Source organism: Terrapene carolina, unplaced genomic scaffold (assembly GCF_002925995.2).
Source record: "Terrapene carolina triunguis isolate 2854851 unplaced genomic scaffold, T_m_triunguis-2.0 Scaffold837, whole genome shotgun sequence".
Classification (NCBI taxonomy): Eukaryota; Metazoa; Chordata; order Testudines; family Emydidae; genus Terrapene; species Terrapene triunguis.
This window is the reverse complement of record NW_020665188.1, coordinates 5,858,504-5,875,273: the sequence shown is the minus strand read 5'-3', so window position 1 is coordinate 5,875,273 and position 16,770 is coordinate 5,858,504. Positions and strand designations below refer to the sequence as shown.

Below are 16,770 nucleotides of genomic sequence, written 5' to 3'. Positions count from 1 at the left end.
GTATGGCCCAGCCCCGCCGCCCGCGTTACACAGCCTGGCCGCGCCGCTGACCCTGCCCTGCCCCCACTCCCCGCCTGACCCGGCCCCGCAGCCCACCCTGCCCCCGCACTGCACGGCCGGGTAGCGCCGCTCACCCTGCCCCCGCTCCCGGCGTTGCACGGCCGAGACTCGCCATTCACCCTGCCCTGCCCCCACTCTCTGCGTTGCGCGGCCGGGCCGCGCCGCTCACCCAGGCCGCGCGCCTCGATAACTCCCCTATCGGGCCCAGGCCGCTGCTGTGCATGTCGCTGGGCGGATGCAGCCCCGGCCCGCCTGGAAACAGGAAGCGGTCCGTTCCGCAGCCCCAGGCCCAGCTCCCTGCCGCCGCGGCTCTCCCGCAGGGCCACACAGGCCGCCTGCGGCTCCTTCGGCGGGAGCCCACCGTGCGCGCCGGACTGGAGGCTGCCTGTGTTACAGCCCTAGCCCTTCGCTCGGCTCCCTAGGAGCTGGCACGTTTCCGCCCCGCCCCTGCCCCACGGGGACTGGACGGGGTGAACAGCCCCGCCAAGCTCGCTCAGCAGCGGGACGGGGGACACGGGGTGTGAGGGGCTGCGCTGAGATCGCATTGGCAATGGACCCACCAGGCTGGGCCCACACGGTATTGGGTAGCTGGAGAACAGCAAGCCATGGCCCTGGGTAGGCACAGCTTACAGCAGTGTGCTTCTCAACCTTTTCCTGCTGGCCACCCCCTTGGACTTAAAAAAAATGACCCCCACAGCTCAGGGCTCCAGATTTCAGCAGCCCCACAGGGTTCTGGGTTTCAGCCCAGCATGGGGCTGAAACATACTTTAGCTTTCTCGGGGCCCAGGCAATAGCCCTGCTACCTACCCCCTCATGCTTGCGACCCCCCTGAAGTTCCCCTCCTGTAGGGTTACCATATTTTAAAAAAACAAAAAGAGAACACTCCATGGGGCCCCGGCCCCACCCCAACTCCGCCCCTTCCCCAAAGTCCCTGCCCCAACTCCGCCCCCTCCTCTGAACGCTCCGCCCCCTGCTCCTCCCCTTCCCCTGCTTCCCGCGAATCAAATGTTCGCTGGAAGCCTGAAACAGGCAGGCAGCAGGTAGGCTGGGGCAGGGGGGCATGGCCCAGTCCAGCCCCCCCGGCCGAGCGGCTCTGGCCCTGGCGTCTCTGGCCTGGCTCGGCTCGGGCCCTGGGGCGCCGGCCCTGGCCAAGCGGCTCCGGCCCGCCCCGGTCCCAGCAGCTCGGGCCCCGGTTCCGGCCGAGCGGATCCGGCCCAGCCCTGGCCCCAGCTGAGCGGCCCCGGCCGGTGGCCAAGAACCGCCGGCCCCAGCGGCTCTGGCTCTGGCTCCAGCCCGGATCCAAGCCCCATGACCCCTCCCTATTTTCCCGGACATGTCCAGCTTTTTGGAATTTCCTCCCGGAGGGGGATTTGAGGACCAAAAAGCCAGACATGTCCAGGAAAATCTGGACGTATGGTAACCCTACTGTCCTGCAGCCCCCAGATTGAGAAACACTGGCTTAGAGAACATACATAAGAGCAGCCATATTGGGTCAGACCAATGGTCCATCTAGCCCAGTATCCTGTCTTCCGACAGTGGCCAGTGCCAGGTGCCCCAGAGGGAATGAACAGAACAGGTAATCTCCAAGTGATCCATCCCCTGTTGCCCATTCCCAGCTTCTGGCAAACAGAGGCTAGGGACACCATCCCTGCCCATCCTGGCTAAAAGCCATTGATGGTGATGGACAGAGCTGCCATGAATTTAACTAGCTCTTTTTTGAACCCTGCAATAGTCTTGGCCTTCACAACATCCTCTGGCAAGGAGTTCCACAGGTTGACTACGTTGTGTGTTTGTATGTTTTAAACCTACTGTCTATTAATTTCATTTGGTGACCCATAGTTCTTGTGTTATGAGAAGGAGTAAATAACACTTCCTTATTTACTTTCTCCACACCAGTCATGATTTTATAGACCTCTATCATATCCCCCCTTAGTCGTCTCTTTTCCAAGCTGAAAAGTCCCAATCTTATTAATCTCTCCTCATACGGAAGCTGTTCCATACCCCTAATAATTTTTGTTGCTCTTTTCTGAACCTTTTCCAATTCCAATATATCTTTTTTGAGATGGGGTGACCATGCATGCAGTGTTCAAGATGTGGGTGTACCATGGATTTATATAGAGGCAATATGATATTTTCTGTCTTATCTATCCCTTTCTTAATGATTCCCAACATTGTGTTCACTTTTTTGACTGCCGCTGCACATTGAGTGGATGTTTTCAGAGAACTATCCATAATGACTCCCAAAATCTCTTTCTTGAGTGGTAATAGCTAATTTAGACCCCATCATTTTATATGTGTAAGCAGGGTCTGAATGAATGCTTCCTTGACAGCTAGCTGGGAGGGGGAAATACTGGGGGAGGGACGGGGGTATGTAAATACAATTTGCTCTTGCTCTGTTTACATATTCAGCAGAATACAGCCGTGTCATCAAACTGGTATTGGGTACAAATCACCTTAGTACTGCATGCAGGGGTAGTGAAATATGGTTACCAATGTTGTAATTGTTGTAGGAATACAGGACAGCAGGACTGGGCACCCTCAGTTGAAAGAACATCATTAAAGCAGGGGCTCAAATGTCAGAGCCCTGTGAAAGTTAGAGGGGTGGGGACAGGAGTCCCTATGTCTAGTCAGGAGGCTGTACAACCTCCTTTTCCTCCCTTTCCTCCTCTTCAGACTGGCTTAACCTGGTCTTCCCTACTGTTCAAAGAATAGAGCTAAATAGGCTTCATTAGGAGTCTTTTTTGTTACTTTAATTGCTCAATCAGAGCTGAAACCAGTTATGGTAGGACTGTGTTTCTACCCTGCCTGCTAAAATTACTGAGAGCTGCAATCACTTGAGATGGGGCAGTGTTTCTGTCCAGCCTGAAAAAGAGCTGAAAATCACTGAGAGACTGATGTGCAGAGATCACAGCAGAGAGGCAGAAGGTGACTGAGTGACTAACTGACAGCTGGCAAATGAGTGACCAGTAGGGTGGCGGCACAGCGGCTTGACGAGCAGCCAGCAGGGCGGCGGCGGAGAGGCATGATGAGGGGCTAGCAGAGTGGCTGGTGGAGGGGCACAGTGAGGGCAGTGAGCAGGTGGCCAGTGAGCAGCCAGCGGAGCGAGTAAGATGCCTCTTTATCACCCACCCCGGGGGGGGAGGTGAACTCTGCACATGCACCTCTGAACTCTGGGTCTGCACTGACCAAGGACAGCAACTGTGAGTGGGGTGCAGAGAAGGGTCGGACATGTGAAAGGGACTTTTGGGTTGCTGGACTTAAGAACCCGAGGGGAAAAGGGCACTGCCCAACTTACTTGGGGATGGGTCTTTTGCTCATGGTTTATGTTTATGAACCCTGTTTGTGGTGTATTCCCAAATTAACTCCGAATTACTTTCCTCCTTTTATTAAAAGTTTCTTTTCTACACTCAGACTCTGTGCTTGCGAGTGGGGAAGTATTGCCTCTCCGAGGCACCCAGGGGTGGTGTGTAATTTTCCCAGGTTACTGGGTGGGGGCTCGAGCCGGTTCTGTGTTGTATCAATGGAAAGGAACACCTAGATATTGAACCAGGCCCTGGTTGCTGCCGGCTCCACCTGGCAGAAGGGTTACATATGTATAGTTGGGATTATGTTTTCTAATGTGCATTATTTTGCATTTATCAACATTGAATTTAATCTGCCATTTTGTTGCCCAGTCACCTAGTTTTGAGAGATACTTTTGTAGCTCTTCACAGTCTGCCTGGGACTTAACTATCTTGAGTAGTTTTGTATCATATGCAAATTTTGCCATCTCACTGTTTACCCCTTTTTCCAGATCATTTATGAATATGCTGAATAGGACTGGTCCCAGTACAGACCCCTGGGGGATACCACTATATACCTCTCCCATTCTGAAAATTGACCTTTTATTCCTACCCTTTGTTTCCTATCTTTTAATCAGTTACCAATCCATGAGAGGACCTTCCCTCTTATCCCATGACAGCTTACTTTGCTTAAGAGCCTTTGGTGAGGGCTTTCTGAAAATCTAAGTACAGTATATCCACTGGATCCTCTTGTCCACATGCTTGTTGACCCCCCTCAAAGAATTCTAGTAGATTGGTGAGCCATGATTTCCCTTTACAAAAACCATGTTGACTCTTCCCCCAACAAATTATGTTCATCTACGTGTCTGACAATTTTGTTCTTTACTATAGTTTCAACCAATTTGCCCGGTACTGAAGTCAGGCTTACCGGCCTGTAATTGCCGGGATCAACTCTGGAGCCCTTTTTAAAAATTGGCATCGCATTAGCTATTCTCCAGTCATTTGGTACAGAAGCTGATTTAAATGATGGGTTACAGACTACAGTTAGTAATTCTGCAATTTCATATTTGAGTTCCTTCAGAACTCTTGGGTGAATACCATCTGGTCCTGGTGACTTATTGCTGAACCTCCAAGAAAACTATTTTGGGTGCTTAATTTTTGTAATTTTATCAATTTGTTCCAAAACCTCCTCTAATGACATCTCAATCTGGGACAATTCCTCAGATTTGTCACCTAAAAAGAATGGCTCAGGTTTGGGAATCTCCCTCACATCCTCAGCCATAAAGACTGATGCAAAGAATTCATCCAGTTTCTCCACAATGGCCCTTATCATCCTTGAGTGTTTCTTTAGCATCTCAATTGTCCAGTGGCCCCAGTGGTTGTTTAGCAGGGTTCCTGCTTCTGATGTACTTAAAATTTGCTATTACTTTTTGAGTCTTTGGCTAGCTGTTCTTCAAATTCTTTTTTGGCCTTCCTAATTATATTTTGACACTTCATTTGCCAGAGTTTAGGCTTCTTTCTATTTTCCTCACTAGGATTTAACTTCCACTTTTTAAAGGACGCCTTTTTGCCTCTCACTGCTTCTTTCACTTTGTTGTTTAGCCATGGAGGCACTTTTTTGGTTCTCTTACTATGTTTTTTTTTTGTTTGTTTTCTTTAATTTGGGGTATATATTTAAGTTAAGCCTCTATCATAGTGTCTTTTAAAAGTTTCCATGCAGCTTGCAGGGATTTCACTTTTTCCGCTGTACCTTTTAATTACTATTTAACTAACTTCCTCATTTTTGTGTAGTTCCCTTTTCTGAAATTAAATGCTATTGTGTTGGGCCGCTGTGGTGTTTTCCCCACCACAGGTGTTGAGTCTGAACTTTTGATGAGCTTAAACTTAACCCAGACTTAATGTCTCTGTCTGAACTTTTAATCAAAGCTCTGACCTGCGAACTACTCATGACACCCCCCTCCCCTTAAGTAGCCATCTCCCCTTTTGTCTTTTTAAATCTACATTTTAACCTGTTTTATCCTGTAGAATCTTGATTGATTATAATATGCATGACCATTATGATCTGTTAATCACTTTGTTTACTTCTGTGTATAAATATTGATGCTCACCCCTAATAAACTTGCCACATTACTCTGAAGCCTTTTAAGCTAAGGATAGTGTGAGCCCGTTGATCAATGAATTGGTGTCTGGTCTCTAACAGATTGTGAGCCCATACCAACTCCGTACGAACTCGGGTGCTGGAGAGGTGAGTAAGGACTTGCTTTTTACCTAACAATTTGGGGGCTCGTCCGGGATTTCCTTCTGGTGCGGTGCCTCTGTCCAGTGGTCAGACCACTCATATACGAATTGGCAGGCGCCACGGGAGATTTCTCCCAGCCAATTCAATATTGAGGGGTCGTGTACTGGACAGCAGGATAAACGCCAGTTGGAGGGCTCCTGTCAGACACCATGGGTCAAGGGACTAGCATGCCTCTTGAGAGTCCGTTGGGGATTGTAAATAAGTTATGGAACGAAGGGAAACTCCCAGTACAGACAGGAATGTCTAGGAGGAAGTTGTACACACTGTGTGTAAGGAATTGGACTGGGTATACCGCGGTATTGGCCGACCCGGAGATGAGGTGGCCTTCGTATGGCTCTTTCGAACAGGCTGCCTTAAGAGGAGTAAGGAGCCAGATCGAAAAAGACCATCCGGGACAGTTATGTTACTGGTTTTGTTGGGACACAGCAGCAGAGCTGTGGAAATCTTTAAAAATTATGGCAGTCAGGTATTCTCCCGAGAGTGAACCCCCTCCATGTTATTTCAATGAAGGGTGTAAACCACGGCGTGTTTTGACTCGTCAGTTGGTCCCCACTGCACCTGCCCCTATTCCTCCGCAGGGGGACTCTCTCCAGGGCGCAGAGGGGAATCTGCAGGACTCCAGATCGGAATCTCTGCAGAGGGATAAGGGGGAAATGGAAGGGCACACCTCGGGAGGAGTAATTACTAGGCAAAAGATCAAGCAGATGCAGCAGGTTGCATACCCCTCCCCTGAGGACAGCCCAGAGGCTGCCTCCGCCAAACCTTTTGTGAGTGATAAAGGTGTAAGTAGAGAAATGCCTTTACAGGTGCACGACCAACCTTTTGTGGACAACATACTAATATTGTGGAATATAAAGGCTTATTTCGTTTTTTTGTGAATCAGTCAGTGCCCCCTGTAAGGGATTATTTCTTAAAGTTTCGCCCTGGTTGGGGAGGTGAGTCAGTCACTTCAGTGTTGGACGTAGCTGATTTTGCATGGGAAAAAGAAAGGGAAAGTAGTAAAAAGAAAGAGAAAAAGGAAGAATATAAGTTGATGGCTTTAGCTTTTCGCGGCGGTGTTCGAGGCAGAGGCCGTGGCCGTGGCAGGGGATTTCAGGGTGCTCGGGGAAGAGGGTCCTGGCAACCCCAGCCACCAGGAAATTGTTTTCAGTGCAGACAGCCCGGTCACTTTAAACGTAAATGCCCCTGGGGACGCCCAAAGGGTCCGGTCGCATCCGCAGATACTTACACCAGGGACGAATACACCCCTGCACCACCAGCTCAGCCCGTTCCCCAGGCCTGGATCAACTACGGGCAACAGCAGCAGCTGCAGCAAACTCAGCCTCCTCAATGACGGTACCCCGGGGACGAAGGCAAACAATGTAATGGTCTTATTTCCTTAATGTCTTTAGCCGGCTCCTTCCTCACTTTCTCCCCTCCTAGCAAAGAGCCTCGTCTAACCCTTTCAGTCCAAGGACTGCCTGTCTCTTTCCTCATTAATACTGAAGCTACTTTCTCTCTTTTAAATCATGCCCCCTCTCCCTGGCTATCCTCTCAGGTTAAAACTGCAACTGGGGTGAAGGGCAACCCACAGTCTCTGGGACTCACTTTGCCTCTAAATGTTATTTATGCTGATAAATGTTTTTCTCACCATTTTCTTTTTTCCCCAGCTTGTCCGATCCCTTTAATGGGCCGGGATTTACTCTGTAAGCTTGAGGCTACTTTAACCTGCACTCCTGAAGGGGTAGGATTATTGATGACAGTGTTAGGAGATTCAGCCCCAACTCAGGGTAATTGGGAAACCCCTCCCTCTCTCTCCCCTGACCTCACTGACTTGCCTTTAACCCTCTGGGGAATTTCTGACACTGATGTTGGCCTGCTCCTTTCGGCAGAGCCAGTAAGGATTCAAGTGAAGCCCTCCTTAACCCCCCCGTCAGTCCCTCAATACCCCCTGTCGCTGGAAGCCTGGGAGGGCATCCGCCCCATTATCGAGGGATTCATTGCACAAAAGCTAGTCCGCCCTCAGCGCACTCCCTGTAACACCCCTATACTGCCTGTCAAAAAGCCTCCTAAAAAGGACGGAGACCCTATTCGTTGGCGCTTTGTACAGGATCTACGGGTTGTTAATCAGTATGTGGTCCCTCTTCATGCAGTAGTTCCTGATCCAGCTACTATCATCAGCCAAATCCCCTGGGATGCTAAGTGGTTCAGTGTTATTGACTTAAAATCAGCCTTTTTCAGCATTCCTGTGCACCCAGACTCTCAGTATCTCTTTGGTTTCACCTGGGAGGGACAAAGTTATGTCTGGCAACAACTTCCTCAAGGCTACAGAGACAGCCCCACAATTTTCAGCCAATGCCTCCGCCACGACTTGAAAGGCTTCACCAGTCCGCAGGGATCCACGTTAGTCCTATACGTAGATGACATCCTATTAGGTAACCGCGAAGAAGCTGCCCTCCGCATCGATGGTAAGGCACTTTTATTATACCTACACACCAGAGGCCACAAGGTAGACCCTAACAAGATTCAGTGGGTCTCACAGAAGGTCCGATATCTGGGCTTCCTGTTAACCCCAGAGGGGAGACAAATGGACCCAGTCCGCATAAAAACTATCCAAAACTGCCCTCTGCCAAACACCAAGAAACAACTTCGAGGTTTCTTAGGATTAATTGGCTTCTGTCACCCCTGGTTGCCGTCCTGCGGGGAGTTAAGCAAACCGCTCCACCGACTCACTGCTAACCTTGCTCCTGACCCTTTGCAGTGGTCCCCGGACACGATCCAAGCCTTTCAGTTACTCAAGGACAGTGTGGCCTCCTCCATGTCTCTCCGCCCCCCCAATTACAGCAAACCCTTTCACCTTTTTGTCCACGAGAGGGGCGGAATTGCTAGTGGCGTCCTTAACCAGCTGAGCGGGCCCCACCATTTCCCGCTTGCTTTTTACTCTCAGCAGATCGACCCTGTCGCTCAGGGAACCCCATCCTGCACCCGGACTCTGGCAGCAGCTGCCCTGCTGATCACAAAGGCAAAGAGCCTGACCCTGGGTCATTTTACCATGGTTTGGACCTCTCATGCCTTGTCAGCCCTTCTGCGTAGGGGCACAACCCAAGTCTTTTCGGCCCATCGGCAGCAACAGCTAGAGGCCGAACTCTTAGAAGACACTAACCTAATTTTTGAAAGGTGTGGGCCCCTTAATCCAGCTACCTTGCTTCCTGACCTGCCAGTCCTCCAGGATCAGCACGACTGTGTGGAAGTAGTTTATAGCATCTTACAGATAAGGGACAACCTGTTTGACGTGCCACTGGACAACCCTGATTGCATCCTCTTCTCGGACGGAAGCTCCTTCTATGTTGATGGCAAGCGTTTCACCGGTTATGCAGTCACCTCTGAATGGGACATTCAAGAGGCCGCCTCACTGCCAGGCAACTGGGGAGCCCAAGCCGCCAAACTCTATGCCCTGGCCCGAGCTTGCCAGTTGGCCGCTGGTAAAACCGTTACCATTTTTACTGATAGCAAGTATGCTTTTGGAGTTGTGCATTGTCACATCCACCTCTGGAAGTTTCAAGGTTTCCAGACAGCTGCCGGTAAACCCATTCAGCACCTCCCCCTCATCCACAAGCTTTTGGACGCCCTCCAAGAACCCTCGGTCCTGGCTGTAATTCACTGCCGGGCCCATACTAAAGATGATAGCCCCGTCACCCGTGGGAATGCCCTGGCTGACGCCTCCGCCAAGACGGCTGCCGTCTTACCCTTAGCCATGCCCACGTTGGCTATTGCAGCCTCCTCCTTTACTCCACCGCACCCCGTACCAGTACCCGCTGCTGAACTACAGTCGTGGAAAAGCCTCGGAGCCACTCTGGTCAAAGGGACCTGGCTTATGCCGGATGGCCGAGCCTGCCTCCCTCGCTCCACATACCCCGTGGCAGTTCGCTGGCACCATGATAAGGGGGGTCACTACAGCACGCACGCCCTTGTGGACACCATCGCTCGCTTTTGGTATGCTCCAAGCATTCAACCCTACTGCCTGTCAATAGTAAAAGCATGCAGCACATGTCAGCGTAATGGACCTGCTCCGCCTCTTAACAAAATTAAGGGTGAAAGACCTCCGCCTGCTGCTCCATTTCAACATCTTCAAATTGACTTTGCAAATATGCCAAAGGCTTTTGGGAAAAAGTACCTCCTTGTTTTGGTTTGCCCTCTGACTTCCTGGGTCGAAGCTTTTCCTACTGCTAATTGTACTGCTGCCACAGTGGCGAAGATTCTCCTTAAAGACATTGTACCCCGTTTTGGCATCCCTCTCGTGCTTGACTCAGATCGCGGACCTCACTTTACTGGTCATGTCCTTGGCCGTTTAAAACAAGGACTGGGCATTTCACACTCCTTTCATACACCCTACCACCCCCAGTCTAGCGGGAAAGTTGAGCGTATGAATAGGGAGCTTAAGTTTACATTGGCTAAATACTGTCAGGAAACAGGGTTAAAGTGGCCTCAGGTACTTCCCTTGGTCCTGTTTCACCTTCGTACTCGCCCAACCCGTGTATTGGGATTATCCCCCTTTGAACTGCTCTATGGACACCCCCCTTTCAAAGGCGGGGCACTACCACGTGCTGATGTTTCACTATTGGGAGGGGATCATATGACCGCGTGCCAGTTTCTCTCCCTACAGGCTCGCCTCCGTACCCTTTGGAAAGCCTCGCAGTTTTCCCAGACCGTGCCGCTGAAAGAACAGATCCACCTGTTCCAACCAGGGGACTTCGTCTGGGCCAAAAAGTTCGTTCGTGGCGACACCCTCCAGCCAAGGTTTACTGGACCCCACCAGGTTCTTTTAACAACCCAGACTGCAGTGTTCCTGGAAGGACGCAAATCCTGGATCCACCACTCCCACGTCAAGCCAGCTGTAGTGGACCACAGTGACGAACCAGCAGCTCTTGCCACCACTAAGGACACTGCCTCTGACCAGTGGACCAGCTTACCTCTTTCAAACATCAGACTTAAATTGACTCGGAAAAAATAAGAGGACCTTTTATTCTGACAACTGTATGTTTTTTATTATGCCTTTTTAGTTTATTTTCTGCTTATGAAAATAATGCTTTTATTAGTTATTCCCACGAGGTTAAAACTCGTATTTTAGAAAATAAAAGTAATTGCTGGGTATGTACTCAATTTCCAGTAAATGCAGAACAGGAACTCCCCTTCACACCCATTCCCCTGACCACTGCTAATATGACTTGGATGCCACCGGCTAAAGTAAAAAATCCAGTCCAACACAATCTTACATGGGACAAAACAGAAGTGCCAATTAACAGATATCTCAGGGTAACCAATCAGACAGGATCACTGTGTTTTGTTAAAGAAAAGGGGTCAACTTTTGTGGGAACAAGTAAATGCAACATGTATTTTAATGGCACCGCCTTTAGTAAAAATCTTGGCTTCAAGCCTTGCGCATCCCACTTATCCCATATGTGAATCCCTCACCCCGATCCAACTTTTTCATGGGTGGGCAAGCCTTCAGAGTCAGCTTTTAAGAAGCCCTGCTCAAATCACAAGGGTGTCCAACTAATTGCTAAGGAATATACGATTGCCTTCTACAACTGCTCAAGCAGTACTACACTGCCCTTTAAAAACACCACTACCAAATTGTGCCTCTGCAGTTCGCACAACGACCCCTCTGCGTTACCAGGGGAACAGTGGTCCAACGGGTGGTGGGTTACCTCCTACTTTGAGAAATGAAATACCCGAAACGCATTGTATGAAACATACTGGGTGTGCGGGCCCAAAGCTTATTACTTTCTCTCCCCTGATTGGGCAGGGTCATGTTATTTAGCGTGGCTAACACCGCCTTCTCGCATCTCCCTCACTCCCCCTCATTTTCCCCACGTTCGTAACATCCATAAAACCGTCAAAGATATTAATATCCGTGATGGTTTGTCGTGGCAGCGGTGGGTTCGTCTCATTAGCTTGAGGGGTGGTGTCATCCGTCTACAGGGACTACTAGAATCTTTAACCAATAAAACTGCGACCCTATTTGAAAATCAGGCCGGGAAAATGTCCCAGCTGCGCCAGTTAGCTTTGCAAAACCAAATGGCTTTAGACATAATGTTAGCAGCCCAGGAAGGAACTTGCGCCCTCATAAATGAAGAATGCTGTGTTTTTATAAATAACACCCACTCTGACACTTTTCAACGTACCAAACATCTAAGGGAAATGGCTAAAAACTACTCCTCTGGCCAGCCACCTTATAATTGGTGGGGAGCCTTATGGAATTGGCTGCCTGAATTTGGGTGGGTTAAAAAACTCTTGGTGGGTATTGTTGGGGCCATAGTAATCCTTATAATACTGTGTTGCTGTATTCAGTGTGTCCCCTCCCTCATAGACTCATGTGGGTCAGTTTATTCTTTTCCTACTTCAGCCAAGGGCCTTACTCTCTTCGAGTTGGCCCAGGCTGAAATTGCCAAGCGGCCCTTGGCTCCTTAAAATGGGGTGTAGCTTTTGGTAAATAGTTATCCCAAAGCTACAAATGAAGGAATGTTGAGTCTGAACTTTTGATGAGCTTAAACTTAACCCAGACTTAATGTCTCTGTCTGAACTTTTCATCAAAGCTCTGACCTGCGAACTACTCATGACACCCCCCTCCCCTTAAGTAGCCATCTCCCCTTTTGTCTTTTTAAATCTACATTTTAACCTGTTTTATCCTGTAGAATCTTGATTGATTATAATATGCATGACCATTATGATCTGTTAATCACTTTGTTTACTTCTGTGTATAAATATTGATGCTCACCCCTAATAAACTTGCCACATTACTCTGAAGCCTTTTAAGCTAAGGATAGTGTGAGCCCGTTGATCAATGAATTGGTGTCTGCTCTCTAACAGATTGTGAGCCCATACCAACTCCGCACAAACTCGGGTGCTGGAGAGGTGAGTAAGGACTTGCTTTTTACCTAACACAGGGATGTTACATTTAATTATATTATGGTCACTATTACCAAGCAGTCCAGCTATATTCACCTCTTGGACCTGATCCTGTGCTCCACTTAAGACTAAATCAAGAATTGCCTCTCCACGTGTGGGCTCCAGGACTAGCTGCTCCAAGAAGCAGTCATTTAAGGCAAGTCTCTGCGCTGCGGGCCAGAACCCCGAGCTACAGCACCCTTCCCCCCCCCTCCCCCGCTACACCCACAGTTCCTGGGCGGAGGGGCAATCAGCAAAGCTCCATGTGCTGCCCCCACCCCCAGCGCTGGCTCCACAGCTCCCTTAGCCCCGCTGCACTGCCAACCGGGAGCCGCCTCAGGTAAGCACCACCTGGCCAGAGTCCACACCCCAAACCGCCTCCCCTACCCAAACTCCCTCCCAGAGCCTGCACCCCAACCCTCTGTCCCAGGTCGGAGCCTCCCCTCCTGCACCCCAACTCCCTCCCAGACCCTGCACTCCCACCCACACCCCAACCCCCTGCCTCAGCCCCTCCTGCAGTCCAAACCCCTTTGCCCCAACCCAGAGTCCCCTCCTGCACCCCAAGCTCCTCAGCCCCAGCCAGAGCCTGCACCCCTCCCACACTCCAACCCCCTGCCCCAGCCCATAGCCCACTCCTGCACCCTGAAACCCTCATTTCTGGCCCCACCCCAGAGCCTAGGGGAAGCCCCAACCCTCTGTCCTTGCACTGCCGGTGGGGCTGTGTGTGGCCCATGACTAATTTTTTTGGTGGGTCAGTGGGCCCCTTATAGAAAAAAGGTTCCCCCATCCCTGATTTAAGGTGTCAAGAAACTTGATCTCTGCATCCCATTCTGAGGTGACACGTACCCAGTCAATATGGGGATAGTTGAAATCCTGCATTGTTGAGTTTTTTATTTTTATAGCCTCTCTAATCTTCCTGAGCTTTTCACAGTCACTATCACCATCCTGGTCAGTAATAGATCCCTACTGCTATATTCTTATTATTAGAGCATGGAATTATTATCCGATTGATTATTAGAGGCTTATCTACTTCCCCAGCTCTGCTAATGCCTGGGCTTCCCCCTCCTGGGAAAAAAAATCAGCTGGCAGGCTGGCATCTGGAGCTTGGCTCCCCCATGTTTGAAGTTGGCCCCTGGGTGCAGAGCTCAGAGTACACACAGATAACACCCAGAATTAGCCACAGATCTTGGTTTTCACAAAGCTGTATAAACTCTAAATAAATTACAGCTATGACAGGTAAATAACATGAACTCCAGTAACTGCTGTACATGATAGAACCAGATTCTTAAATAATTCCTATATAGGGCTCTACATGATCAAACCAAAGCCCCTAACTAAGAATGCTCCACAATAGCCCTGGGAGGGAGGAAATTATAACCATTAAATAGAAGGAGAAACCTGGAGCACCCAGGTGAAGGCATTTACCAAGACGGTAGAGCTGGGATAATTCTCACCCCTCACCTGAAGGAGAACACCTTTCATGTTGTGCAGCTGGAGATACAGGCAGCAGGACGAACTGGGGAGGAGGTTCTGAACCCAGCAGCACTTTCCCCTGGAGGATTATGGGAAAGTTTGGCATCTAATGGTCATCATCACTGAAGGGGAAATGTTTATTACCTTCATCTGTTCCTGCCCATCCAGCCTCTAAACTCCTATGCCCCTCCCCATCCACCAAGAACCAGAGGGGAGAGATCCTCCCTAATGACCCCCTTCATTCAGCAAAATCTGCTGGCTGTCCTGGGGCTGGTGCAATTTCCTACTCTACATGCAGCACAGCAGGTGCTCTGTCCCATCATACATCACGGGGGGGGAGGGCGCACAAAGAATGTGTGAGCTAGAAAGGTGGCTGACAGAGAACCACCTGGGCAGCTGTTGAAAGCAAAAGCCTACAGCTCCCAGTATTGCTGGGAAGTCTCCTATCCAAGTGCTAACCAGGCCCAGCCCTGCTTCTCAAGTGCATTTGGCCTGCTAGGGCTAGAGACACCCTCTGCTTTAACATTTGCCCTGTTCCACCTGATCACACCTCTCCCCTGCCACTCACACAGCCGGCACACAGGTACAAGCTCCAAACCCAAAACAACTCTGTGATAAATGAAAGGGGGAGGGGAGGTAGCTCCCTTTTATGGACACCCAGCCAGTCAGTTAGCTACAAAGTCCCACTTGGTGGCTACTTGCTTTACCTGTAAAGGGTTAAAAAGTTCCCCACGTAAAGAAATGGGAGTGGGCATCCTGACCAAAAAAGCCAATGGGAAGGCTAGAACTTTTTAAAATAGGAAAAAAAGCTTTCCCTTTGTCACTCTGTTCTCTTTGGGCTGAAGAGACTGGGGCAGCTGAAATGTTGTGTAAAGTTTGGATCAGGTATGAAAATTCATCATCCATACCTAGAAGGATTCATTGGGACAGGGAATGTTTAGATAGATGTGATTAAGTTTATTTCTTTTATTTTCTGTAAGGCTTGTGGACTCCTCTGTGCTAACCCCAGATGCTTTTGTTTGCTTGTAACCTTTAAGCTGAACCCCCAAGAAAGCTATTTTGGGTGCTTAATTTTTGGAATTGCTCTTTAAAGTCTAGCAAAAGCCTATGTTCCAGATGTATTTTCTTTTTTTGTTTTTAATAAAATTTACCTTTAAGAACCTGATTGGTTTTTGTGTCTAAAAGGTCTGTGCATATGTTTTTCAATTAGCTGGTAGCAACAGCTGGGTTTCCCTTTTGTTTGTTTTCTTCTCAGCTTTCCTGAGGGAGGGGTGCAAAAGCTGAGGGACCTCAGGAAAAACTTCCCAAGTGAGTTTTTCCAGAATTTGCAAGAGGCAGTTTTTCACTTGGGTGGTGACAGCATTTACGAAGCCAAGGTCAGAGAAAAGCTGTATCCTTTGGGGTTTAATACACGCGTGAAGTGGCAAGTATTAATTTTTAAAATCCTTGCGGACCCCTGCCTTCTACACTCCAAGTGCCAGAGTGGGGAACCAGCCTTGACAAACTCACTTGTTCTTTTTACTCACACGTTTGCCACGTACAATACGCTTCACAACTGCAGCAATGGCTCAACACATTCGTTACAGCTCTTGGCTACATTTCACTACCTAAATGAACTAAAGGAACAGATACGGGGCAAGACCTAAAACCTTTGACAAGTTACATGGTTACACTTTAAAAAATCCTCATACGTGCGAATCACCATCTGTTAAGGCTGAATCCCCACTCTGTCACTCCGAGTGCAGAAGGTGGAGGCTCGCAAGGATTCTAAAAATTAATACTGGCCACTCCAGGCTTGTATTATACTCCCAAGCTTACAGCTTTTCTCTGACCTTGGCTTAGTAAACGCTGCCACCACCCAAATGCAAAAAACCCACTTTGAGCCCAGGAAGGAGCACTTGAGAATTCCTCCCTGTGGGGTACCCTCAAACCCTTTTACCCCCACTCTGGGGAAGAGCTAAGAAAGAAAAAGAAAATTAGCTACCAGCTAATCAAACAACATGCACAAACCTCTTAGGACACCAAAAATCCAATCCTGTTCTTAAAAAAGGTAAATTTTATTAAAAACAAAAAGGAAAAAATTACATCTGAAACTTAGGCTTTTTACTAGATCTTACAAGAAACAATTACAAAAATTAAGCACCTAAAATAGCTTTCATGGAGGTTCAGCTTAAAGGTTACAAGCTAACAAAAGCATCTGGGGTTAGATAGGGTTACCATATTCAAACATTTAAAAAAGAGTACACTCCACAGGGCCCCGGTCCCGCCACTGGCCCTGCCCCAACTCCGCCCCTTCCCCGCCCCCACCCCACCCCTTCTCCACCCCCATTCCAACCCCTTCCCCAAAGTCCCTGCCCCAACTCTGCCCCCTCCTCCGAGCACCCCGCATTCCCCCTCCTCCCTCCCGCTCTGATCTTGGTTGGGGGTTGCTAAGTGCTTCCTTGCTCCCCACTTGCCCCGCAGCCCCTGCAGCCTCTATGCCCTTGCCTGCCCTGCTCCTCCTCACCCTGCAGCCTCTGCACCCCCCCGCCCCTGCAGCCTCTGTGCCCCCTGCTCCCCACTCGCCCTGCAGCCTCTGTGCCCCTTGCCTGCCCTGCCCCTGCAGCCTCTGTGCCCCCTGCTCCCCACTCGCCCTGCAGCCTCTGCGCCCCCTGCCTGCCCTGCTCCCCACTCGCCCTGCAGCCTCTGCACCGCCTGCCTGCCCTGCCCCTGCAGCCTCTGCGCCCCCCC

General features: G+C 49.7%; 1 protein-coding gene across 2 annotated transcripts in view; it reads right to left on the bottom strand.

Annotated features, from left to right (window-relative positions):
* Window positions 1-14,804, bottom strand: part of MTERF4 (mitochondrial transcription termination factor 4) — a 24,519-nt gene extending 9,715 nt beyond the window's left edge. Inside the window, exons 1-2 of one of the 2 annotated variants that reach the window (XM_026660819.2) lie at window positions 14,748-14,804; window positions 14,029-14,119 (exon numbers count right to left, since the gene is read on the bottom strand). In XM_026660819.2, the coding sequence (XP_026516604.1) occupies window positions 14,029-14,049 (21 nt within the window). In that variant the 5' untranslated portion in view covers window positions 14,050-14,119; window positions 14,748-14,804. Of the gene's footprint in view, window positions 1-229; window positions 503-14,028; window positions 14,120-14,747 lie in introns of those variants that run through there. The other variant, XM_024214357.3, reaches the window with a different exon arrangement.
* Window positions 14,805-16,770: the final 1,966 nt, after the last annotated feature.